Source organism: Drosophila navojoa, chromosome 3 (genome assembly GCF_054131105.1).
Source record: "Drosophila navojoa isolate 15081-1374.11 chromosome 3, UAZ_NAV_1.0, whole genome shotgun sequence".
Lineage (NCBI taxonomy): Eukaryota > Metazoa > Arthropoda > Insecta > Diptera > Drosophilidae > Drosophila > Drosophila navojoa.
Genome location: NC_142891.1, coordinates 21,136,273 through 21,162,669, shown reverse-complemented (window position 1 = coordinate 21,162,669; position 26,397 = coordinate 21,136,273). Strand labels below are relative to the sequence as shown.

Below are 26,397 nucleotides of genomic sequence, written 5' to 3'. Positions count from 1 at the left end.
TATTCGAATAAGATATTTGAATTTGCTGGCCATTGCCTTTAACGTAAAACTAAATACGAATTATAAATTATATATATACTTGTTGTAGTCCTCAAATAAAATAGGAATGCCACGAAAGAAAGACAAAAAATCTCCTGCCAGTGTGGGAGATCCAACCGATGGCAAACCGCTGCCGCCCAATATATTTCTATATATACAGCTGGCCAGTGTGGAAACGGTGCCAGATTTTTTCGGTCCATTGGAAATTCATTTGGATCAAGGCGGTAGTCTTCTTCTTAAATGTGTCGAACACTATAATGATGAAGGAATCATAACACAGGAAGAGTTCTCATCCAAGCCGACATTTACGCTGATATTCCAGCAGGACAATCTAGACCGAATCAATCATGCATCCGACAATCCATTGCTTATTAAGCTGTATATGCGCAAGACTGAAGAACCGATACACTATGAGGACGAGGAGATGCAATTGGAAATGGAGACATCCGAATTATTGTCTACGCTAATAGATAAAGTCGATATTGTTCCCAACGAAAGTGATGAACTTGATCACTATGAGCCTAAAGTCGAGATGATCCTCTTGTCTGTGGGCTATCTCGATATAATTAAGTTATTTGGCCATCACCGGTGTATGCTGCACGAACAACTCTATCTCTATCCAGTGCCCGATTGCCCACCAAAACTGCGCTACACAATAATAACCGAATGGCATCTGTATACTCTCGTGCCCATTGTCAAGGAAGTGTCCTTTACTAACATGGCCTTCGTGATATTCGAGTCGATCTACAACTTGAAGGACGATTATATCATTGATACGGAGTCTTTGAATGTACAGTTGAGCTTTCGATCTATGCAGCCTGTAGATCGTTCTGAGTATCATGTGATACCCTTGTGTAGCTTTAACTTATTCACTGAACGCTGCATCGCTGAACAAGCAACTTTTCATGTATTCGAATACTTTCGCCAGACTGTGCCCGATAGCTGCGGCATTGGACTCAAGTCCAGCATGGGCGTGGAGATGCATAAGCTATTTTCTCAGCTAATGCGATCGGAGGATATGGATGTCAATTTTGATCTGATCAATGTGAAAGAGGATAACGCTCTGATCTGCAATACCTTCCATCGCTATATACTCACCAAAGGCATGTCAGATACACTGTTCATGGCATTCGCTTGGCGGCGATATGTCATTGCTGTCGACGTCTTCAATATGATTCCAATGGAGAAAAAGGAGGGCAAGCGTGTGGTTACAGCAATGGTCAATAAGAAAATTTTCTCAGGCGTACTAGATCCAGCCATTCTACTCTACCCTGATGGTAAGTAATTGAAGTAATTGTTATCGACAAAGACGTATGTATGTATATAGGCTTATAGTAAGAGTATGTAAGATTATAAGATAATATAAATGGATTACATTCGTAATATTGGACAATATCGATTCACATATAGGTATTTACGAAAATACATATGTATACATAAATTCTCTTTGCATTGTTGTCCACTTGTTGTCCACTTACACAAGAAATGAACTCTGAACTTTTCTTTCAGTGCGCGGAATGCGCTTCGCTGTGGAACTGAAATACTTGGGCGTGAGAAAGAAGCCAGTCAAGCTCAAGCCGGGAAGCTTATTAAGTATTACTAATCCATCCAATCGATTAACCCAACAGTTAGAAGTGGATATGCCCACGTTTGCCATAATCAATCTATGCCAATTGGCCCCATTGGGACAGGTGTACGATGAGCTGAAAACGTTCCACACTAGTTTCATTAGCCAAAATCGTTTGCTTTTCTGCAAAAATAAGCTAATCGAAGTGCCCTTATTGCCATTGAGTGATATTCAGCGTTTGGCCTATGCCGATTTCGATTCCTTCATACGGGAGACGATCCGCTATATACTCGACAAACGGATATTCAACGTGCAGCAGAAACGAAATCACTTCTGTTGCGAATTACAGAATCTATCCAATATTTTGCTGAAAGTTGTCGGAAGTGATTTCAATACGCGCATGCGCACCAGCTCGAATGTCGAGTTTTCCGTTAGTCTAATCCATTTAATTATATAGTTTAATTATATAGTTTAATCTTAATGATGCTATAGAATCTGTGTGCCATTGCACACAATGAGCTGGAGCAACGCATTCACAATCTGCTGGAGAAGATGGAAGATGAGGGCCTCCACGAGATCGTTATAGACAGAGCGATTCAAGAGGAGAAACTAATGGATCATTTGAATACCATCAAAATTATGAGGGCCGTTGGGGATCTGCGCATGGGCACTTTGTTCCTCAATAAGGTCACTGGCTGGCTATGTGGCAATATGAATGATAAGTTCTTCGCAGCGCGTCCAGTTAAGCATCAATCTAAAGATAAGTCGTTTCTTCAATGCACCCATTTCAATTCATTTTTCCTTTAGGAAAACTCAAACAAGTATGTGAATCTATTTGAGTTCTTTGATTTGATCAGCAAAGTGGAGCATGGCGAATATGCAGCAGCCAAAGCCTATTTCAAGACGCAGAAAGTCCTATCGGTTGACCACGAATACTCTGTGTAAGTGAGCACACATCGAACTATCCATTCAAATGATCTACAGCTAGAGCTTTTGTCCAGTGGTTGGATACGCATTTACCTGGACTATGTGGCCACACGGGATGACCCAGAGCCGACAGTGTCGACCAATGCGAATGAGTGCCTATTGAACAGCATAACACTCTATGCGGAGCACTGCTCCAACCGGCCAGATGGCTGGATATTGCTCTATTGCTACTATAAGAGATTCAACTATGCACCTGGCTATTCCTATGCTCGCTGGCGTCTCGAGAACTATGAGAAGAGGACAACTGAGCAGACTACGGCGTCGCCGCAGAGCCTTTGGTCCATCATGCTAAATCACTGTCCGCGATTTGACCGTCAGCGCAGCTACAGTTTCTACGAAACCTTTAGGATGTTTGTGTGCTTGGGCCTGTACGAGTTCGCTCAGGTCGTGTGGGAGGACGTGCAGGACGATTGCAGCCTAGCGGACAACTATATGATAAGCACACAACTGAAGATCTTTCTCAATCAACTGGAGGAGGACTTTGAAACGCAGACATTCTCATTCGAGGACGTTGATGATGAGGATCTGCTGGTGAGCCTTGACCAATTGTTGCTCAATCGAGTTTAATTGAGGCTCAACTTCGTTTCTATTTAGGCCGGCTTCAACGCCCAACTCAATGGCAATGTAGAATATCATCGTGGTAATATGGATCTTGCGGCCGAATTTTATACAAAGAATTTGCCAGAGGAAGGCGCCCCTGTTCCCGCACGAGATGATTTCATGATCAGCAAATTGCGTCTGGCCTACATCGCCTATGAGGCGGGTGACTATCAGTTGACCATCAATGCCCTGAATCTGCCTAAAGTGGGCCGGCTGATACCATTGATCACCAGCTATTTAATGGGCAAGGCCTACTACAAACTGGATGATATTAGCAAGGCCATGGAGTGCTTCATTAACTGCACCAAATTTGCTGAGCATGTGCCCGACGTTTGGGGCTTTCTGGCTCTGATCAATCTCCAAATGGGCAACAACATGAATGCCATCTCATGCTGGAAATATGCTAGAGCTGTAAGACTAATAACAATTGCTTCACCAACTCCCCTGTTTATATTTGACTCAACTTTAATCTTAACTCTGCCTAGTAATCCTCAATTTCTGTCCTTTCTTTATGTAAGCTCTTTTCCTTCTTAAGCCACTCTGCTTATTCCTTTCTAAACTCATTAGTAATATTGTTAACTACCGAAATTATTCCTTAATACTCTCTTAACTTTTTCTTTATATTGCTTTTTTTACAAACCCCTCTTAGGATCCCACCAGAAATATCACAGATGAGACCATCTACACCGAGCTGGACATGATCGATATTGACAGCGTGGATCTTTATATTGATATGGTTAGTCCCAATAATAGCATCGCATCATTTCAAGGCGATGAGGATGAAGATTAGCATCGTATATCATATCATAATTGTCTCAGAAACGAATAAATCCAAAAATTTAATTTATGTATGATAAAACAATGATATATCAATATTTTACATAAGGTATATACAAGCTTTTACTTATGGTTAACAAAAGTTTGGTAACCTTTCTCGAAAATTTGATCTGAATCTCGTTCCTTGTGTAATATCTCAGCGCTTAGTCAAACAACTATTAAATGCCCGTCATGGACCCAACAAGTTATTCATTGAAATGGCCTTCCCTACCTCTCTTTTTCTACACCTCTTTCCCTATTCTTCCTCTCTCCTTCTATTTCTTCATTTTTTTCTAACAGTTGTGATTATGGTTTCATTAGTGGCTTCGTATGCTTGCAACATGCAACAGAACTTGGCAAATGTGGACATGTAGGGACGCGAATTATATACCCTGTAAAATATGAGATATAATATTTTTTAGTTTTTGTAGAATTTAAGAGGGTGGGAAAATAACAAAAAGCAAAGAAAACACTTTTGAATGTTAATAAAATTATTAAAATTAATATACCCTATTTTTTAGTAACGAGGGAATATTTGAAACTTTATAACAATTAAAAATAATAAAAAAGAAAATTTGTAAGTCTCTCTTGTATTTCAGCTGATCTTCAGCCAAATCACAATCAAGCGCTTACAGAGTATCTCTATAGGCTATCATGGGACACATTCTTACGTGTTTCTGGTTTTTTGTTGTTGTTTAGCAGCCATGACTTGTTGACACAAGGTAATGAGACAGTCCGCAATTTGCTTGCATAAGACAGCAGCAGAAACACACACACTCACACAAACATGCAGCTGCACATGCTCTTGTACTTTTTATAGCATACTTTCGAGCGGCGCAGAAATGCCTGGTCAGAAGCCACAGAGCCGCAGAGCCGCAGACCTGTCGCAGTCAGCATCCAAGCATGGCCAACGTTGGTGGCTTGGACTACGGCGATAAGCTGCCCGCCATTGGCGGCGTGACCAGCAGCACAGCGTTGGCCATTCGAAACTCAACCATCATAGCGCATCGCTTGTCCATCTACTTGCCGCAGCTGCTGCTGCCCACGCGCGATCCGCAAAAGGTGAAACTTATGCAATTATGGGAGTCGCAAATGTGTCAGCTTATTTCTCTCTTTCTCTTTCTCTCTAAATGCTCTTAGCTCATCATGGAAATCAACTGTTATGTGGCCCAATTCCGTGAGCTGCTCATCTTCATAGGACAATCACGGGATTCCCCGGAGTTGCGCGAGAAAATTCGCCGCTTGCGTCGTAGCTGCGTGGATGCGTGCAAGCATACGGCACACCTGATCACGCCGCAACCCAAACACTGTCAGGGCAGCGCGAGCGGGAACTTGAATCTGTCGCTGCTCTATCAGCTGACGCAGCAATTCCGCCACGAGCTGCTCAAGAGCCATCGCCTCATACAGCTGGTGCCATATGATATGACGGATTACTATGGTAAATTGGGGAGTCTCCACTTAGAAGCTCTGCCACTCAATTCCTTTTCCAGCACCCGCTCGCACGGCGCCCTCGAATCTGGGCAACGTCATCAGCCAGATTCTGTTGTGCAAGCAAATCAATCCGGACTTCCAGCAGGAGGAGCTGTGCAGCATCAGCAAGGATGCCCAGGAATTGTACGAGCTGCTCGACGAGCTGAAGCCGCATTTGCCCAGCCCAGAGACAGGAAACGAAGCAGACCTGTACGAGCAACTGCCACACAGCTGTGAGTAAATGCATTGTGAACTGAACTGAATACGGCTGCTATAAGCCAGCTTAACTCGCTACACAAGCAGCCGCAGCAGCAGCTGATGTGAACCTGGCCTTCCTCAATTCGCCGCCCGCCTGGTACAAGCAGCAGCGACGCCGCAGCTGCCGCACTCGCAGCCGCAGTCTCTGCCTCTGCTGTTGCCTGAAGTCATCCCAGGTGAATTCGTTTTGAAACAAAATACGAAAAAACAGGTAAGTGAAAGTTGTGCCTTGTATTTGACTGCCTGATACCCTAGATATATGCAGGAATTACCCATAGCCTATTGATTTCCAGTTACATGGGGCCCCTGTCGTCAGACCTCTTCAAAACTAAATCCATATTGTAAATTAGCCTTAGTCTTAACTTATCTCACAGGAAATTTCAAATAAAGCGAGGAATTCCAATTGATAATGCTCAATGGGCAAACAGCTTAATGAATGAACTTTACGAATGAACCATTAGCTAGAATGATATAGGAGTAGATTAGGCTTCTTTTTTAACTTACAAAATAACAGAGCTTAGTATGATTATGTATACAATTTTGATGCAGATATATTTATAAAAAAAAAAATTGCCAAAAAACTATATATAAAAAATATTATATTAAACAAAATTAGTAATATTTATATTTATATAAGTGCAGTCAGCATTGTCACAGGTGATTTAAATAAAACAAAACTTTCGCATTAGGGTTGAAAAAAAAATCCCCTTGGACGGGAAGAACTTGCTTAAAAGTAAGACAGATTATCGTATATGTACTTGTTAGCTTTTAAAATAAAACTAAAACATACATATGTGTACATATGTATATATAATATAAAACAAATGCAAACAATATAATAGATATACAAACATTTTTTTTTTTTGCATATATCCCAAGGTCAACATTATGCTTAATTGCCTAAGTTCCAATTAACTATAAAATTAAAAATGGCAAAAACTGTTTTCAATTCTTTTCTTTTTTTATAAAACTACACTTATTTTGCACTTATATTAAGCACCGCTATTGTTTGTTTATTCATATTCATATATTCATTCACATACTCTGCCCATCAATTGCCTGTAGTTATTATTTTTCCCAATCATTAAGCGATATATAATTATTCACATAAATCTGATTTTATACATACATATGTATATATTTTTTACACAGCTTTGGCATTTTCCGCTAAATTAGGTGCCCATACAGCATTTCAGATTTATGTGTGTGTATACTAAAAATGAAACTGTAAAAAGGCTACACAGTCTGGTGTAAAATTTAGCGTTCACTTTATGAGTAGTGTGTGTGCGTGTGTGCTTAATTTACAGTTGACAAACCTGTAGGCAGCAGCGACAAGGAAGTGAATGTGGTACAAGGTAGTTAATGAAATATATGTGCATGTTAAATACCGTTATAGCAACGACAATGCTATATACAGGGCAGCTCCAAAATTTATGAGCAATAGGCAGCGTACTTTAAAAAACCGAAACCTATATACACCGTATATTTGAATAATTGCATGTCTAAAGCCGTTTAGTTAAGTCATTTCATTTAACCTTCAAAGGCTGGGCGTCCCATAGAAACACTATCAGGTGTGCTGATAAGGTCGGGCGTTTTTTAATCTCTGCCTTTCATTGCAGCTCGTGTGTGCATATAGCTTATATAGAACGCGCCCCCCTTCAATAATAATTTATAACAATTTTCATTTGATTTTTGCATTTTTTGAATATATTTTTGAATTTTAAAAATATGCTTGTCTTTTACAAAACATATCTCTACATTAAAAATATATATAATATATATGTGTATATACTTTATGTAGCTATAGTAGATATATATATATATGTATGTATAGGTTGTATATATAAGGTATAAACTTCTAGGTATATTTATATTTATATATATTATTATATGTCATATGGATTTTCACAGAAAATCTTCAACTTTCTTTTGAGTAATGCTTACTTTCCCAATTGTTTTTCTTTCTTCTCCTCTTCTCTTCTCTTTTTAGCATTTTATTCTTTGTGTTGATTTATGCATTGATTTCTTTGCTGATTTCTGTGTATCTGTGTGTGTTGAGCATTAGACTTACTATGGAAGATTCTTGTTCAATTTTCTTTTTTTTTTTTGCAATATTTCCAACGATTTGTTTGTAATTTTTTAATTCTTTTTTGATTTGTGCGCAAAAATTTGGCGATTCGTTAAACCAACAATAAAAACTAAAAATATTAACAATTATTTAAGATCGTTGGACTTTCCATTTGTCTACAATTATTAAATTCACTATTTGTTTACGAATATTTTGCGTTAAACATTTTCTCTGGCTAATATCACCTTTATCACTGCGCAGCAAGGCGCTTAAACTGGACTTAAGTTCAAGCTAAATGTAGTCTCTTCTTCTTTAAGATAAGCATAGAGTGTGTGTGTGTGTGTGTTTGTGTACAGTGTAAACAAATAATTAATTAACTGCTTAACGCTAATTCAACACAAGCTACATTAATTCTCGCTAAAACTCAACGCGTGCACAACAATAAAAGGTTTCCAGCAGAAGAAGAATTCAATAAAGAAAAAGAAAAAACTAAGAGCTAATAAAAAGCTTAGTTAATTTAAGCACTTAATTTAAATATGAAGTGAGAGTGGGAGAGAGAGATTCTCCTCCATGACAACGGCTCTCTCCAATGCAGCAATAAAATAATAAATGTGGTGTGGACTTTATGTGTGTTTGTTTTGTTGGCTCATGTTGCGTGGTGTGGCATGTGGCATGTGGCTGATGGCAAATGGCTGATGATGCTTGTGCTTGTGCGTGTGCTTGTAGTTTAGGTGGCGCCAACACATTTTGAAAAGGAACACTGTACTGTATCACGCCCACGGCGAACGCTTCAGAGACGCGTCATTTTGTTGGGCGCCGATGACGATGCGGTCGACAGCTGCTCCAGGCGCGAGCACAACTCCTGGGCGAGACGCAGCTGATTCGCTGCGGCGGCAGCACACGATGTGGCCGTTGTTGCTGGCACATTATTCGCCACGGGCAGCTGTTGCACAGCGGCGGCCATTGCTTCCGGAAAACTCAGACAGACGCCAACCCAACGTGCTTTGCTGCATGCATGCGACTGTAAAAGCAGAGAACCGAGAATTTAGTCATTGAACTCTCAGGACTGCAGCCGCTCCAAGCAACTCACCATAGCAAAGTCACGCTTCCATTGCACACCACACTGGCCATCACACAGAGGGCAGGGACGCTCCAGGCTATAGCCGCCGCATTCGCTGCAATCGAGCGAGACATGATCATCGGTCCAGGAGACGCCGCATGTAAAGCACGAGCCCAAATGTTGGCGCAGCTCCTCAATGGTCAGCACGCTGTCCATGTTGATCTCCAATGGGCTGCCAACCAAATCGGGCAGCGAGGCAGACAGACCCAAGCTGTGATGACTGTAAAAGATAACAGAGAGAGAGAGAATAGATTAGCTACTGTTGGCATGGAGACAGGAGCGGATTGCCAATAAATGGCCAGTAGATGTAGCTGATGGCTAGCTCTATAAATTTTAATTTTATTCACTTTATAAATTTGAATAAATAAATATTCTGCTATGCCAAAAGTAAGGTTTGATTTCCTAGTTGCTAAGCTTCATGGCTTCGTAGGCCTCATCTCAACCTCGAAGCGCACCTGCAGTAGCGAAAGGCAGGCAGGCGTACCAGGCCATGACCTTGCTTGGTGGGCGGACATTGGGGAACGGCGTGCGTCGCAGTCGCTGTTGCCGCTGCTGGCGTGATTATGATAATGAGCAGCGTGATGGCGAGACGGCAGCGACGACTGCGACGCTAGCGATTCGGGACTGTACCAACGTCAGACAGCAGAAACAGCAACAACAATGACAGAGGGCAGCTTTCGCTCGATCATGTGAGCGCCGCATTGTCGCCAGCGTTTATTGTTAGCGCAAGAGAGCACAAGATAAACAGAGAGAGGGAGAGGGAGAGAGAGAGAGCGCGAGAGAGCTTAAGATAATATATCAGACATTGTATTGTATTGTTGTTGTACTCTGCACCCTCAGGTTTCTCTGATTAGATTACTTAAGTTATGAATGGGCCAGGCGGCATTAACATAGCCATTTGACAGTCACTGTTGACAGTCACTGTTAGCTAGTCACTGCTAAACAACAGTCACAGTCGGAGTCACAATTCCCACTAACTGGCCCTGGTTTTGTTGATTAAGCTCACCGAAATTTCACACATTGAAACGATCAAAGCGTGGCATAGGAGCCAAAGAGGAGGCGGGGAGAGGAAGCGGTACGCGCGCTATTCAGTTGTCATTCCATAAAAACGGAAATGGCGCTTCCAGCTAAATTCAGCTGTGAATCACAAGGCGTATGAGCAATCTGGCCATAGATAGATACATTTCATTTGTATGTGTCTGTGTCTATGTATATCTGTGTGTATATCAGCGTATCTATGGCTAATCTTTCTACATATAATTTGACCATATATCTTCATAACTTTTACTTACGAGAGCGGACTGCAAATGTCGGCAATTTGGGGAGCATGTACGCTGGCACTCGACATTGTTGCTGCTGGCACTGCAAAGAAAAACCAGAAATGAGGAAAAACATTAAAAAAAAAAATAAGAAACAGAAATTAAACGCAGATAAATATAACAGTTCAGTTCAGTTGGGGGGGAAGTGCCCCTCTCTGATGCCATATGTCAGGGGCAAAACGAGTACGACAAAAATACAGGTAAACAAACGCACGAAGGTAAACGAGCTAGTTGTGCAGCTGCTGTTAGTGTTGTGTTGCTTTTAATGAACAAATTAGTGTGTGTGCCTGTGTGTGTGTGTGTGTGTGGGTATTATAAAACACACTAAATGTCAAAAATGTACATATACATACATATATACATTGTTTATATATATACATTTTGCATTGATACAAGCTACAGGCACAACTGTACCCACATCCACTTGCTCTTCACACATTTTCCAGCTTGATGGTCAATTTATATACATTTAACGACATTCTGCAATATATTGTACTAAAAGACGATAAAAATCCGGTTGAGCTTAAAGGCCATGCACAATAAATTACAGCTTGGCTGGGATATTTTTGATGCGTCATATCAAATTGCTATACTTATTATACACTGTAAACATTCATTTAACTTTGGCCGAGACAATTAAAGTGAAGTCTTAATTTGTGCCAAACTGAAACTTTTACGTTTCCAGCTAAATTGCTGTGACAGACCATATCAACTGATACGTATATATATGTGTATATGTGTAGAGAGGTAGATATATCTGTATGTGTGCTTGTATAATGCACTGTTGTATTTATAGCTCATTTAATGTCGGCACGAGCATCGTGTCTGTCATTAGAGGACCTAAACGGCGGGATGCGGGGCGAGCCCGGTGCAAATCTTGCTGATTTTGGCAGCATTGCAAAATTTTTATTTTTGACACACAGCGACAGCACATGACTTGACTGGTTGTCTGGCTGATCATAAAAAAAAAAAAAAGCAAAAACAGCAAAAACAAAAACAAACAAAATAAATATTCTCAGTTTATTTTTGTTTATCGTTTTTATGTTATTGTTGCTATATTTAGTTGATCATATGAGACCTACAGCGCGCATAAAGTGTAATCAAATTAACGGTACGCGGTAAATGTCGCAGAAAGACTGCAACAAGTTGGCAAATGTAAATGTAAATGTAAACGTTATGTTAATGCGATGTTAAGCGAATGCATTCATACATATGTACATGTATATAGATATACGCAAGTGCATTTTAATGAAGTTTTGCGAACAACTGTAAAACGTAAACTCCATTTTTCTTTTTGCACACGAACACTAGATATCTATCTATATAGACATATCTATATGTATATGGATGTTTGTTTATATATAGACTTGGCATGCAATGCGGTTGCCTGCAACAACTCACAACTAGTTGCATTTAATTAAATTTGATGTGATTTATTTATAGAAGGGCACACACACACACACACACACACACATACATGCATATGTAGCACAGAATGCAAGTCTTGTCTGTATCTATGTGTGTGTGTGTGTCTGAGCTGTTGAGTTTATTTTGGGCACGGAAATACTTACAATTTGTTGCTGTTGTTGTTGTTGCTATTGCTGTTAGCTGCTTTTACAGAATATCTGATTGCTAACGGCGCAAAATATTAATTAGGCGCTATTAATAATCCAAATTGGGCTTTGTCAGTCGTATTGTTAATTTGGTTGGCCTTGCGTAAGCGACAACAATGGAATTGCTTTTCATACAACAAAATTGCAATTAAAGTTTTTGATATTTTCTTTTATTGTTTAACTTTTCACACGCGCTTCGCAACAGTTAAACACACGAATTTCGCACAAAAATTAGCTTTGATTTAATATGCGTAATATCAATAAAATGTTGTGTGACAGTAGCTGCAGCTCACTTTTATAGTTGGGCTTTGTATATGAAATATGTGTTTTATTCCGCTTTGATTTCAACTTGCTGTAGTTGTAGTAGTTCAACAAAAGCCTAAAGACCAAGTGGCATGCACGACAACACAAATATAACTGAAATGAAGTCGCTGACTGCGATGGACTTTTATAGCTAACTGAGCGGATGTGTGCGAGCGAGAGAGCGAGCGAGCGAGCAGCAATAGCAACGGCAAAAGTGAGCACAGTGATATTGCAGGCGAGCGCTGTTGCTGAGTGCGCGAGTGTGAATGCGAGAGAGCGAATGTATGTGTGTGTGTGTGCATGTGTGTGAGTGTGTGGCATGACAAAGCAAAGCTAACGAACTTGTCAGCCTGATGTATGAAAATGCGCACCGCACAGAGAGAGGGAGAGAGCGAGGGAGAGAGAATATATACAAAATGCGAAACGCAGAACAGCGTGGCATAGGGTAAATCAAAGTTAATGCCAAAACGAAACAAGACAAAACTAAATAAATAAGAAAGACCAACTCAGCAGATGTAGTTGGCAACAGGCGAAGATGACGATAAACAGCCAAAACAAAACAACTGTTCCAGAAATAGCAAGGCAGAAAGAGAGAGAGAGAGTGTGTGTAGCGAATGAGAGCACGATAAGAAACGGCAAAATGAGAGATCTAGACAGAAAGAGAGGTAGAGAGCATGTGTGCGATCGATCGCTCGTTTAACGGTCAAACCACAAGGCAACAAAAACAACAAATCTTAAAAAACCCACAGACTCACACACACGCACACACACACACACACGTGCGCTGGCAATACCAATGCTGGTCAATACGTATACGCCGCGTGGAACAAGTCTAATACATTGACTAAATGTAAACTCGAGGGGTTGTTGACGTAGGTAATTTGGACAAGAAAAAATACCGTCCGGAGCAACTAGCGTCAGCACAGACAGCATTTCATTTGAATAACAAATAATATTTGCCATTTGTGACAGGTAGACAAGAGTCCACGGACAGGGAGAGGACAAACGGAACAGATAGACAGCCAGCGATAGCCAGATAGCAAAACAGAACAAAATATGCTCATCAGAACAGGTACTTCACAAATAAGCGCGACCCGTGCTTTATGGCTTCACGGGAACTGATTATCCCGTGGCAAATGCTTATCTAAAACACAAAAATAAATCAAACAACTACACCCACATAATCTTATCGACGCGTGGCCGCAGCTGTAGCCGTAGCATGAAATCTAAAACAACTGTAAACTGCAAAGGTATCAAAGTCGAAGTGTAAGTTATGTATATGGAGCAGAGGCGAATGGAAATTGCCAGCCGTCACATGTGCTAAAAACCAGCAACAAAATATTCGCAAATTTATAGGAATTGCTTTTTTTTTTACAAATTTTTTGTGTTTTTTTTTTTATTTTACAGTCTACATGAGTCGCGCGTCGAGTCGCAGCTCAAATTTCGCTGGGGTCTACGAAAAAAACGGAGCACCCAGCAGATAGAAGATCAACTTAAAAGTGACCCTCGCCAAAAATAATGCAATTCAGCAGCAACGCCAACGTCAACGTCCCAACTATAAAACTACAAACAGAACCAAGCACTCACACACACACACATACACACACACACACACACAAATTTGTATTTATATTATAAACAATTGATGTTTATTTAGAAAGGCTAGAAAATGTGTTCATGATGATCATCACCATTAACAATCATCATCAGCATGCTCATTCTCTCCCACTTTTCCATATTCCTAAGGCATCGCGTTTTCTTTCCTTTTCTTTTTGACTGACATTCAACTTTTGCATGCGACGCAGTTTCACATTGTTGGGGGCAGATTTATTCATTTGCTGATATTATTTATAAATATTAAATTTATTTATTATTTTGTTTCAACGGGGTTAAGCGAGGGATAGAAAACCATTGTCATCGCAGAAGGTCGCGCGGCAATTACTTGAAAAACACCTCTACGCGACGCTCAAAAGATTGCGTCAGTCAACAAATGTGAACGATATTAATATGAACCAATAACCCATGGACAAAATCCTCAGCAATATACATACATATGTATATACTTATGCATATATAGTTATTCATATATAACAAATAATATTTAAACAACATATTGCAAACCTTTTAAAAAGTTATTAAGTGTTCAGCTACGTTCGTTATTTGTTGGCACATATTTGAGTTACCTGCTTGAGATACAGAAATATTTACATACATACATACATACATATACAATGCAGATGAATATATACAAATGCAGATATATGAATGTATACATGCATATACAATGCAGATGCGCGTTTACATATGTATGCATGTATGTACATGCCCAGGTAGCTCAAGTAGTAGCTGCATGCATGTAGAGGTTATAGCCCTGAGCGCACTGTAATTGCTTAAGGGAATTTGGGGAGATTTAAATGATAATATATGAAAATCAAAATAAATACATATTATACATGTAAATAAAAATTCAATATTTAAATGAGCCACATAGAGAAGTTATTCCTAGTGCCCTGAGTACGTTTCTTGGAAATAATAGGCATCAAATGTTTATTTCCAAAAATAAAAGATTATTCATTCATGAAATTTTCTATATACGTTATATATAGAATAATTATCGAACTGATATTTCTAAATTTATATAATTATCATAAACTGCTAGAAAGTTCTCTAATTACTTTTATCATTAAATTGCATAGCTATTCAGCTGTCATTAGTCGCTCGTGGCATTAATGAAATGACTGAATATCATTTTGGACATACATATGATAGATATGATATTTAGCGCAGAGCAACTTTGTAAACAAATCGATTTTAAAGCCTACAACTTATACACATAAATATTTCAACCTTATTCCACTTTCATACTCTTTACATACCACATCTACTCTTTAAATATTTATAAAGGCTGCCTGGTTTTCTCAAGAACATTTCATATATGTATATAAAAATCCATCAAATCTTATCTCTAGAGGCTTTTCAACGCATATTTCACTTTCATAAGTACAAAAAATTGTTGTTAAACATATACATCTGTAAACTAGCTCTACTTCTCAAGAGTATCTCATCTCTATTCCACTTCCATCACATACATATATCAGTTCTTCGCCAACTTATTTAACCCATTTTCCTCTTCCCACTTGCATTGCTGCACATGCATACGCTTCAAGCAGCCCTCGTCAAAGTTTGTAGATATGCGCACACGCTAAATGGTAACAGATACTATCTGATGTTACGATATACGCGTAGACGAACAAGTGCTGCTTGAAGACATGCGCTTCCTCTTTAAGTCTGCAGTCAGTTGAGGCACTTCGTTTTGTTTTTTCATTATTATTATTATTATTTTTTTTTCTTCGAGACGCAGCTATGCAAACAAAGCTGCTCCTTGCAAGTGGCTGTCAATTGTTATGCGATTTGTGTAAATAAATAAATACATATGCATTGAATGGATGGATCTGTATGATGTATTGTATGGGGTGGTGTGACACAGTATGGTTAAAAGCTGCGATCAGATGTGCCCCCGCAAAACAAAAATGTTGACGTCAATGCGCAAAAACCGAAAAAAGAAGCAGGAAAAGCAAAGACAATAACAGTACACCCCCAAAAATAAATATGTATATGCAATGCATATAGAAGACACAGATGCAGATACAGATACAGATACAGATACAGACAGATACAGATACATTTACATTTACAGATACAGATGCAGTTTGTTTTGATCAGTGATGAATGAATGATTCACAAATTACGAGGAACTCTAAAATACGCATATATTTTAGTTATTAATACTCAACTGAGAAATTCCAAATTAATGGGGCTCCAATCAAATGCTAATGATTTCAACGCAAATCTAAACGAGTTTATATTTTATATTCTCTATGGTAAGTGTGTGTGTGTGTGTCTGTGTGTATTAAAATATTTTGCGGGCTTCCCTCATTGTTGGACGTGAGCAAACAAAAGTTCCAGCAATTATTTACTTAATTAATGGAGGAAAAAATATAACTAAGTGTAGTTAGTTTAAGTGTATTACGACTCAATATATATGCACAAATCTAGACGATTTCAAATTGAAGGAAGTAGAAAACCGAAAAAAAAGTGTATAAAGGGGGAAATAAAAAATTAGCTATTAATTCACGAGCTGATAGAAGCATGGGAAATTCACTGCGAGCGCTGCTGTTGACAATGGCAATTAGAAGTGCGCGAATTATATATGACCGATCGAGCGGGAGGGCGTGCTTGAAGTGAAAATTCCACAACCTTGAACTATGATCAACCGCTGTACTTAGAATTTTCGCATTAGTTGTTCTGTAGAAATTTGCATGCTCTCATGGATAAAATGATCTACATAAAATAAGTAATTGTGTAAGAATGGGAAAAATGGAATAGACAATTCAAGTCAGTTTAAACTAGAAGAACTAGTTTTCAAATATACAGGAAAAAAGGTTATGGCGCATTAACATAACGTTAACATAGAAGAGACTAATTAAAAGCTGTTAGGCTGTTACAATACAGCGGCTACATAGTGAACAGTACAGTTAATTAACAGTCTGTTAGCCAACCTAAGAGCGGTTCGTCTGCTTATGTAAAAATATTGGTTTACTGCAAACACGTTTAGGGCAACAGCCAACAACCATGAAAGCCACGTCAGCCTCAACAACGGAGCACAGACACAACTTGTAAAACTCAGCTATGTTTCCGCAATACCTTGATGCTGGTAAAAAAAAAAAAAAAAAACAACAACCCATACTTAGAGTAAAATTCAAAGAACCAATACAGTTGTAAAAGCAATAAATATAATTATATTTACAATAGCGAACATATTTCGAAAGCACTAGCCATAAAAATTGCAATCTTATTAGATATTGATAAATTACATAGGCCAAGGCCTTATCGTAATCGATCGTTTATGGATTGGCGATAATGTGGGGGCATGTCAGCTGGCATTTACCGCTAAACACAATACAAACTTCCCTGAGTAAGCTATTTAGTATTCAGAGAAGAGTTATACGAACTCTTTGTACAGTGCCGAAACCAATTATGCCTTTATCTCGGCTATACTAAGAAACAGCGACAAAAATAACTATACGAATTGATAAGAAAATAACAATTCCTTTGCTCAGATGATAGTTTTTAATTCAGTTTTGATGTAAGTTTAATCAGCTATATATTTGAAATTCTGGAAAGGTTTTGCATCATATTTCTAGAAAACTCTTCCGAATAGATGCGATCTGAATAATGCTTTAAAGTAGTCATGTGATACTTATTTAATATGTTAAAAAGTCAATTCTCGGCATTATATATGATACAATAGATCCATTATGTAGTGGGAGGGAGCGCACAGCTCACACCAAATCATGTTTATATATAGCAGATGTATTCATTGTTAACCCCACATATACGCGCAGAAAATTTTGTAGGTATTTTTATAAATACACTCCTGGGCCATAGCTGACGTCACAGTACACCCATATATACATATATATGCTGAACAGATTGCAGTACTCTTAATATTTGTACTTTGAGTATTGTATTTCATATAGGAATTGCCCCACACGCGAACATTGAACATTGTAAAGTCCACGTATATATATATATATATTTCCTATTATCTGAACCGCATTTGCATCGGTAAGTGCGCAATCGAATAGTAAAACAATACCTAGACGAAACTAGAATAGGGTTCCCATTGAGATACACCCCATTGCAAATTTTTAGAAGTGCTATGAATTCAATTTAAATATCAATATGATCGACTTGGAATTGAGTTTAAAGGGAAAAGCTTCTCATTTCCGTATAATATAAATATCTACTGAATTTCAGAATCTAGAAAATTAATATTATAAGTCGACGAATTGGGATTTAAGAAAAAAAATTATTATAATTATACGTTATACAAAATTCTACGCTCTAGCTATAGCCATGCTGGGCTGAGACTCCATCAATATTGTTTATTTATTAATTTTTTGCAATATTTTTTCAGTGTACACTCCATATCACGCCGGTATCTCGTGCTGTATCTCTTAAACTAATGATGCAGTTTAATATCTTAAAGTCGAAATTGGGTAAACAGTGCAATTAACAGTTTAGTCTGGCTTCACACTTCATTATTTTATGCAAATTGACGACAATTCTTGCTAATTACACGTGACAAGTTTCGCTAAGTCCGGATTTGATTAACTAAGCTGGGCTTAAGGCTAGCTCATGCTGGCCTCAGCCACATATTTAAGCATATGTATTTATATGTGTGTGTATTTAGATGCGTGTGTATATGGCGAATCCCTGACAGCTCAAGTGATCTGACCGACTATTTAGTCGACATTCTTCTATGCTTTTTAACTGGCGAACGTCGTCATCAAACATCATCATTATGAGCATCTATCTGCCGCTCTGGCATTTGTGTTAGATTTGCGTCGCACGAATCGTTTGTAGAATGCACACACACGCCCATCGCACACACACACACACATACGTACACAACGAGACTGAGAGAACTACACGCTGAGATGAGATGAGTTAAGTTTCCAGTTTCAACCGATTGCTACTAAATATGATGTGGTAGTCTTTTCTCTTTATTCGTCGTACGACCGACCTAACTGCTGCCAGACTGTGTGTGTGTGTCTGTGTCTGCGTGTATGTGTGTAAGTGTGTGCTAAAATTGTAAATTGATAAAACAATGAAGAGCTGCAATGAATGAATGAAGCGCAATTTAAATGGAAATCAATACATACAACCAGAGCATAGCATATACAGTGAAAGCTAGCTAAAGGCAACAGCCAAGGTGGAAAGCCCGAGATTAAAGCGCACATAGTTATGTGTATACATTGTTACTAGAACATTCATTCAATTGTTCGCCAATTGCGTCTTCCACTGTAGTCTATAGTGATACCTATGTAGTAAAGAATGCGTTGCTGAATGACCCAGCCAGCCCCTTGAAATACGCTCCAGCCCTGAGCTCATGTGAATGCCAAGAGAGGTAGGGAGCCGGCGGGCGCAGTGGGGCGGGGCGGGTAGGCTCGGCTCGGCGCAACTCGACTCGATTCGGCTCTCAAGTGAACCACATTGGCGCACGTTCCATTGACACTCGTCACGGTGGCATTAGGGGGCAGCACCGCCAGCCACCGACGTTGCTTTACAGTGGCTCAAGTAACGGCTCTCTGGTTACTTGACGCGCTGTTGAGGTTATAACCAAACGAATTGGCTAGAGGCCGGCCTTATATACATATAGCTGGCGCCATCTGGCACTACGGATCATAGCACTTTCTGCCATACTATAGCATGACACACACAGACACAGACAGCAAAAAGGTCAAGCGCTATCATCAAATTGCATTTTCTCAGGTTTTTTTTTTACTTTGTATATATTATTTATTATTATTATTATTTTTTTTTTTGTGGACCTAACCACAGCGCAATTTGAGGCGACGCGTGGACATGACATCTTATCAGCAACTCAAAAAAAAAAAAAATTAATAAAATAACTACAACAACAACAATATTGTCAGCCAGACTAAGGCTGAGGCGTCGCATGGCTGATCGACCCCGCCCCCTCATTGGCGTGTCGCATGAGCTGATGTTGTGTTGATGTCGACAACATTTCAAATAAACCAAAAAATAAGCAAAAAATACCCATAACAGCAACAAATAAATTAAACTATGCTAAGCGACTCAGTACATACCCATTAAATGAAAATATTTCTCATATACATATATACTCTTAACAATTCCAAAGCCAATGCTAATGAACTGCCTAAGCTCATCATTCGAGTTGCCCTTACCTTGATCTGCATATATTCTAACACATATTTCGTATATAGATCAAGTACACCCAATAGTAAATAAAACCTATATACATTTATATATTCATAGTACTTTCTATATTATTCAAGGGAAAGTAATTCAAGGTACAGCTCAACTATGGAAAAAAATGCAATTAACACATAATTTACTCATATAATTCACAACAAATTCAAGCACTGATGACTTCGACTCGTTAACGTTAACAACTAAAGTAAATAGCAATGAAAAAATTCAATGTGTCATGGAAAACCTGGAAAATTTAACTCATTCTGCTTAGCTGTATAACGGTTAAGTGCTAAAATCAACTTGTTAAGTATTTAAATAATTTATTATTCGATCGAGAAAAAAATAACAGTGCATAGACATATTTAACATAAACAACATATGTGTTTATCAAATGCAAATTAAATTTATTATTTTGTCATAGATCTTCGATAATTTCTAAAGTAAATAACTTGAAATGTGAGAAATAATTTCATGATTAGCATTTAATTTTCACTTTTTTAAATATTAATTTTGAGTATTTAATAATGAAAATATCAAACAATAAAGAAATGCAAATTGCAGATTTATCCAGAATTTTCTAATTATAATAACATATTATGATATATAATAATAATTAGTATATAAATAAGTTTAATAAACATTTCCATGCTTTAACTTTATCGATCAAGAATTCTTTGTGGTTTGTTCTTTAAATAATTTAATTAAGTATAGATTCAGATAAAAAAATGCATACATTTTATACATAAGGATATGCCTTCTATGTTTCATGTTCTAGGGTATAAATAGTCTGCGCGTGGCACACAATTTGGGTTTTGTCTATAATGAGCATGGGAACCGTAAAAGCAGCGGAATGATTTCTCATATGCAAAATCAAGCAACAGGCAACAGTTCGAAGGTGGGCCGTAGGGGGATGGCTGGCTAAAGCTTTGACAGCCATTGGCACAGTGCGAAATTGAAAACGCTTTTATACATACATACATACATACATACATACATACATACATACATACATACCATATATACATATCAATTTTGCAAACAAAATTTGTCATTACGTTTGTCGTTTTAATAAGCAATTGCATAAAAGCGCAACGTTTATGTAAGCAAACTTGCATGACGGCCCCGGACTGAGGCCCCATGGGAGCAAAACCTTTAGTTCCAAGTGCATTCTGAGCACTTTTTTGCGAATGCTAATCGAGACGGCAATAAACTGAAAGCGCTTTCAGAGCGAGGACCTGCGAGGTGAGGTGGGGCATGTGGGAGCAGGTCAATGTCTGGTGGATCTTTGAGTAAACAACAGGCGGTCATACAGCCAGACAGTTTGATGATATAAGAGTGACTATTAGGGCGTGTATGTGTGTTTGTATGTGTGTGTATGTGTGTACCTGTCTGGGATTGCGCTGTGATTCATTAATGGAAGTGCGAAGATAAGATGCAAATCATTATCATGATCATTATGAAAGATAAGGTTGTCTAATTACAACGATAAGGTAATTATATTGCGAAATACCAGGGAAGCGTAAATCACAGAAGCACTCGAGAAACTTTTTTTTTTTTTTAAATTATAAAATATTCCAAATAATAGAAAAACTTGTATACTGAAATACCGGGAAGTGTTAGATAATAGAATGCAAGGTTTTTGGGTTATAAGGAACTGCTGACATAAGCTCACCATGTCTATAAATCAAAGCCGGACCAGACCTTTAAGCACACGCATTTTGTGATATATAATATTTACTAGATGTACACATGCTTTATAGCTATAGCTTTATTATATTATTATATAGCTACTCATGTTGATTTTCCATTCATATGAAATTCGATCCCAAACGCAAGTAAATCATAAAAGCAAAGAAAGAAAAAACTTCTGTTTCTGAAGCTACACAAAATCGCCTCCAGCTGATAAAAAAAAAAGCTAAATTCAATATAAATATAAATATGTATAGAGTAAATTTCAGCAATTGTCGGCTATTTACTTTTTGACTCAGATTTTACTTTTGATATTGCTCATAGAGTTACTTAAGCTACATTTTTTTTTTTGCTGTAAAATTATTTTTAGATATGCGCAGATGACTTCGGTAATTGACTTTTCCAATTTTTCTTTAGCAAACAAGCGTTGCGAAAGAATAAGCTAAGCAAAGGTGAAAAGAGCAGTCGACTCAGAAACGCCCTATAAATAAAAACTTATAAATAAACTACTATATAATAAAATATATATAGAGCCAAAGCTGGCTATATATATTTATAAAGCTATTATAGAAATTTATTATTGCCAACAAGCTGTATATGACGTCAAAAAGTCGCTATAACTGTCAAATTTTAGAGCTATTGATTGTTTTATACGTTAAATTTAACTAATGTGTTTGGGAAATAAATTAGCTTAAATTTGCTTAATTTTCCAACAAAATTTTATTCACGCTTCGAATTCTTGGAGCTAAACCCACCGACACGCAACAATTTCATGGGTTTAGCCTAATTGACGACTTTGTAAATTTCCTAAACGATCCGCACGTGTCGCGCTCTACTATCATAAAGAAAATACTGGACTTTGTAGCGCCACACGCAAACATAATTTGCTCAACAAAATAACAAAACAAAAGTGAGTTAAATGAACACACATAATTCTGCAGCGCAAGTGATTAATGTTTGCACGATTCCGTAGTCCCCTAGGCAAATAGAAGAGCAAACGCGATGAGAGTTACGAATAACATAAAGTCACATGATAAACGCGTGAATTTCATAAATTTTCAGCGACAACAGAAACGTGTGAATAAGCGAGCCGCACGCTTTGTTTATATGGTTAATCAGATCGCTGATAAACCCCAAAGCCAGAGACACAACAATTAGCACACGAATTCTTACCTTTATTTTTTTATATATGTTATGATCGAAGAGGTGCACATACTTAATTGATGGATGACTTGAAGTAGTGAGTGTGTGGGTGGGTTTTTTACCCCTTTCATGTGTAACACATTCATAAATGCACACAATAGAAAATATTAGTTTAAACTACTTTTTATTTTAATCAGCTTCGATAAGGCTCTGACTGATGTTTCCTGCTAACGCCAGGCAATAAATCAATTTTGCTGAAACCTAATATAAAGTTTTTACTATAATCGCATTACTAATCTGAGAGCCATTTTGTATACAATTTTCAAGCTCATATTTTATCGATGAATAAGTTATGAACAACTGTTTATAGAAAATTTTAGTTCTAATCAAATTTCTGCGTGTTACTTCTATATGCATAGCGGAACTTTCCTACGATTTGAGTCAGATATTTAGTTTCTCGCTTGAATTACATGAAATTGACGATTGATTGAGAATTTTGCAAATTATTCGCTTATGTAGCTACGACAATTTGATGGATATCTAGACAAACATTGATAAAACTATTATTGCATCTAACACATAAGCAATTCGATCTATAAATAGAGAAAGCTCAGTGGGTATAAGAGAAGATCGATTATAAAATATGTTATCGATTATTGTGGCAGACATAAACAATTAGAAATGAACTTTCGACTAGCGAATCGAAAGCTGAAAGAAATGTTTCTAATATAAATTGATAGCCCTGCGTATTTGGCATTATATACTGGAGCGTGGCACCCACTTGAGCGATAAAGCTCACTATCGCTGGCAATTGATGTTAATAAAAGTGTGCACCAGTTTCCGCTCACCCATATAAAATGGAATCAAAAAGTATGCGAGTAAAATAATTGCAAGTGGGTCGCTCGCACAAAGAGCACAGGGACGCGATATGGATAAAGTACAAGTATCAGTATATATAGAGTATAATCTTACTTATGTATTAACCACACCCACGCACCTGTTATTAAAACAAAGCTGGAAAAACACGCAGCTGATAAGCCAGACATATTTATATAGTTGTTCACGAGTATACACATAACTAGCTGCCACGCTCATCACAATGTTAAAAAATTCCAGCTTTAGGTCTATCAGCAAATTAATCGTAAATATTTGTACCGCTAATTTATTCGCGAATCTCGTCTAGACCTGAGAGTCTATAAATAATATCAACCAACAACGTGCGCAAATATAAGCTTGCTTTGTAATGCATCTAGTACATCTATTTCTCTATTAATAGCTATTTCTGTTACGTTATGCCAGGGTAACCCCAACAGTAGAGCAACAACAATAACAGCTAACTGCATATTTTGTGAGTAAGGTAAGGTTTATGGGTTACGCAAAGCGAGCTTTGTCACAGTATATTCCGAACTGCATTTGTGTTAAGCGACTGTTAGATATGTTTGCACATATTCAACTTAACAGCACGTTAGATATCAGCTGCTGTTGTCATTTACATTGCCTCTACTCTGCACATTAATAGATCCTTAACAGACTTGCGTTAACTAACATAGTTAGAGCTTTTACATTGCACGATACTGCAGTCAATGTTATCTAACATATTAGAAGTTTTTACCGACAGTAGTATATATTATTGAAACATATTATTTTTAGTACGAGTGCCAAAAAAAAAAAAAAAAAAAACGTCGAAATGCCTTTTGAACATCCCTGAACCGGTTTATTTATAGACTTCCGTTCATTCACCAAAATGTTCAATGAAATTATTCAATTCAAGAAACATCTCAGAACCAATTCTAAATTTTGTTTTGTTTTGGTTTTAATCAACAAATAGGGTAACTGTTGACAAATGCTTATCAATTCTGCTTTTGAGGTCAGACAAGAATATAAATAGTAGTCCCAAAATTTCTTCTAAAAGGTTCTGATCAGATGCCATTGATAGCAATGCCAAATGTCGAAATTCTACAAATTTCCTTACTTTTTATATTCAGCAAGAATTAAAATTATCTTAAAGATACATGCAACATTTTGTTGTGCTATTGTTATTAATATGCTGTTATAAACAGTGAGCTCCCATCGTTAAGTAAAGGCTTTGATAGATAAATGGCACAGATCGAGCTTAAGAAAGGTGACTTTCCCCCTTTATGTCGTCTTGTTACTAACTACAAATTGATAATCAGTTGTTTATAATCATTTGCTATTTACCTATCAAGCTTAGATTCCTTAACGCTGCCACACAGCTATTTGTGGCTGTTGTCAGCCTGTCAGCGACGACGTTTGAAGGGCCGGGGCAAAAGTCTGGATCATCCACATCAAATATGATGCCGTCATCCCATTCGCTGACAATATGAGTTAATTTTGATAGTTGCTGCGGCGGCTGCAATTGGTCTTCACAGTCGGCGTTGTTGTTGTCGTTGATGATGTTGTTGGCGAACGCGTTGTTGTTGTTGGTGCCACTTGTTGCAGAGCCTTGTTTCATCTGTGTGACAAACAAAGAAGACGCATTTAAAACAGAACTATAAAACGAGTACAAAACAGTCAATATTTCAAGTATGTAACATTGACATACCCTGTAAATAATCATATCATATATTTCAATGTGCTTTTATACATTTGAGATACATATATTTTATTCATATTTATATTTCGCTGTCGTACATACCCTGTTTTGTGACACTTCAAATGGGGTATAATGAAATGATAACAATTAACATACGAGCTCAAAATATTTAGCGCTATGCTTTATCAATTTGCTTAATTGCAATATGCCGCGTTTCATAACTCTACCAGTGTAGGGTATTATTGAAAAGAAAAAGGTTATATGTACGTGATGCTATGCAAATGCCAAACGACACACGTGGCTGCAACAGCGACACCAATGCAATGACAAAGAAGACGCAATTGTTAAAAGAACGCTTACAGCGAACAAAGTATCGAGAGGGGTGTGAGGTATGAAGCCAAACTGGAGCGACAGGACAGCTGTTGCTGGCTGTTGGCTGTTGACTCGAGAGGTCAAAAAACACACACACACACACAAGCACATGTATGCACATACGCACGGCAGTGTGCGTACGTAAATCTTGCAAGTAATGCCGCTTGGCAATGCAACAGAAATGCATATGCAAAATCAATAGATACATTATTTAGGTGAAGGCTGCATCAGAATGTGCAGCTATATGCACATATACATACATACATATATAAAACATATGTGCCATTAGTTGCAAAAGCAAAAAGAGCGTAAGCGCTATTGTTTTTGCAAATTGTATTTGCCTGTACGTGTCTCTGTGTGAGTGTGTTTAGCGTTTGTCTTTCCATGTGTCTGTGTGTTTGTGTGCGTGGGCTCGGGTGCACTTACCCCAAAAACTTACCTTACTTCAAATTACACGATATGACAGCTCTCCAGTGCTCAGCAATTATTTTCCTGAATAGAAACGGTTTTGTGCGTTCAAAATGATTTATTATTAATACAGATAAGCAGCAATTGAATTAATTGTCAAATTATTTGAAATTAAATGTTATGCTTGAATTTTGCCAGCGGACTACCAGTTTAAGCATTCACAGCGACGAGGTGACACTGGGCAAACTAAACAGAGGTTGGCATCTCT

The 26,397-nt window shown here is 37.9% G+C and overlaps 3 protein-coding genes and 1 long non-coding RNA gene across 8 annotated transcripts; 3 read left to right on the top strand and 1 right to left on the bottom strand.

Annotated features, from left to right (window-relative positions):
* Window positions 1-30: 30 nt before the first annotated feature.
* Window positions 31-4,023, top strand: LOC115562693 (uncharacterized). Its single transcript, XM_030384650.2, has 7 exons — window positions 31-1,316; window positions 1,549-2,036; window positions 2,099-2,347; window positions 2,414-2,547; window positions 2,608-3,124; window positions 3,188-3,604; window positions 3,843-4,023. The coding sequence occupies exons 1-7, from the start codon at window positions 107-109 to the stop codon at window positions 3,981-3,983; spliced, it is 3,156 nt and encodes a 1,051-aa protein (XP_030240510.1). The 5' UTR covers window positions 31-106; the 3' UTR covers window positions 3,984-4,023.
* An 837-nt stretch (window positions 4,024-4,860) lies between these two features.
* Window positions 4,861-13,812, top strand: LOC115562697 (uncharacterized). 5 transcript variants are annotated; one of them, XM_030384660.2, is made up of 5 exons: window positions 4,861-5,071; window positions 5,150-5,447; window positions 5,500-5,712; window positions 5,780-5,948; window positions 13,568-13,812. In XM_030384660.2, the coding sequence occupies exons 1-4, from the start codon at window positions 4,913-4,915 to the stop codon at window positions 5,926-5,928; spliced, it is 819 nt and encodes a 272-aa protein (XP_030240520.1). In that variant the 5' UTR covers window positions 4,861-4,912; the 3' UTR covers window positions 5,929-5,948; window positions 13,568-13,812. The 5 variants fall into 5 exon arrangements, with proteins under 5 accessions (XP_030240520.1, XP_089113650.1, XP_030240518.1 ...); XM_089257524.1 differs by lacking the exon at window positions 13,568-13,812 and adding an exon at window positions 6,031-6,147; XM_030384658.2 differs by lacking the exon at window positions 13,568-13,812 and adding an exon at window positions 6,003-6,147.
* Window positions 7,653-26,390, bottom strand: Pino (protein pinocchio). The gene is made up of 5 exons (XM_030384655.2): window positions 26,161-26,390; window positions 24,995-25,268; window positions 10,218-10,287; window positions 8,896-9,145; window positions 7,653-8,826 (listed from the first exon to the last, which is right to left on the bottom strand). Exons 2-5 carry the CDS (start codon window positions 25,266-25,268, stop codon window positions 8,596-8,598), a joined length of 825 nt encoding a protein of 274 aa, XP_030240515.1. The 5' UTR covers window positions 26,161-26,390; the 3' UTR covers window positions 7,653-8,595.
* LOC115562698 (uncharacterized) lies at window positions 16,870-19,862 on the top strand. The gene is made up of 3 exons (XR_003980215.2): window positions 16,870-17,788; window positions 18,141-19,498; window positions 19,568-19,862. It is a non-coding gene; the product is annotated as an uncharacterized LOC115562698 (long non-coding RNA).
* Window positions 26,391-26,397: the final 7 nt, after the last annotated feature.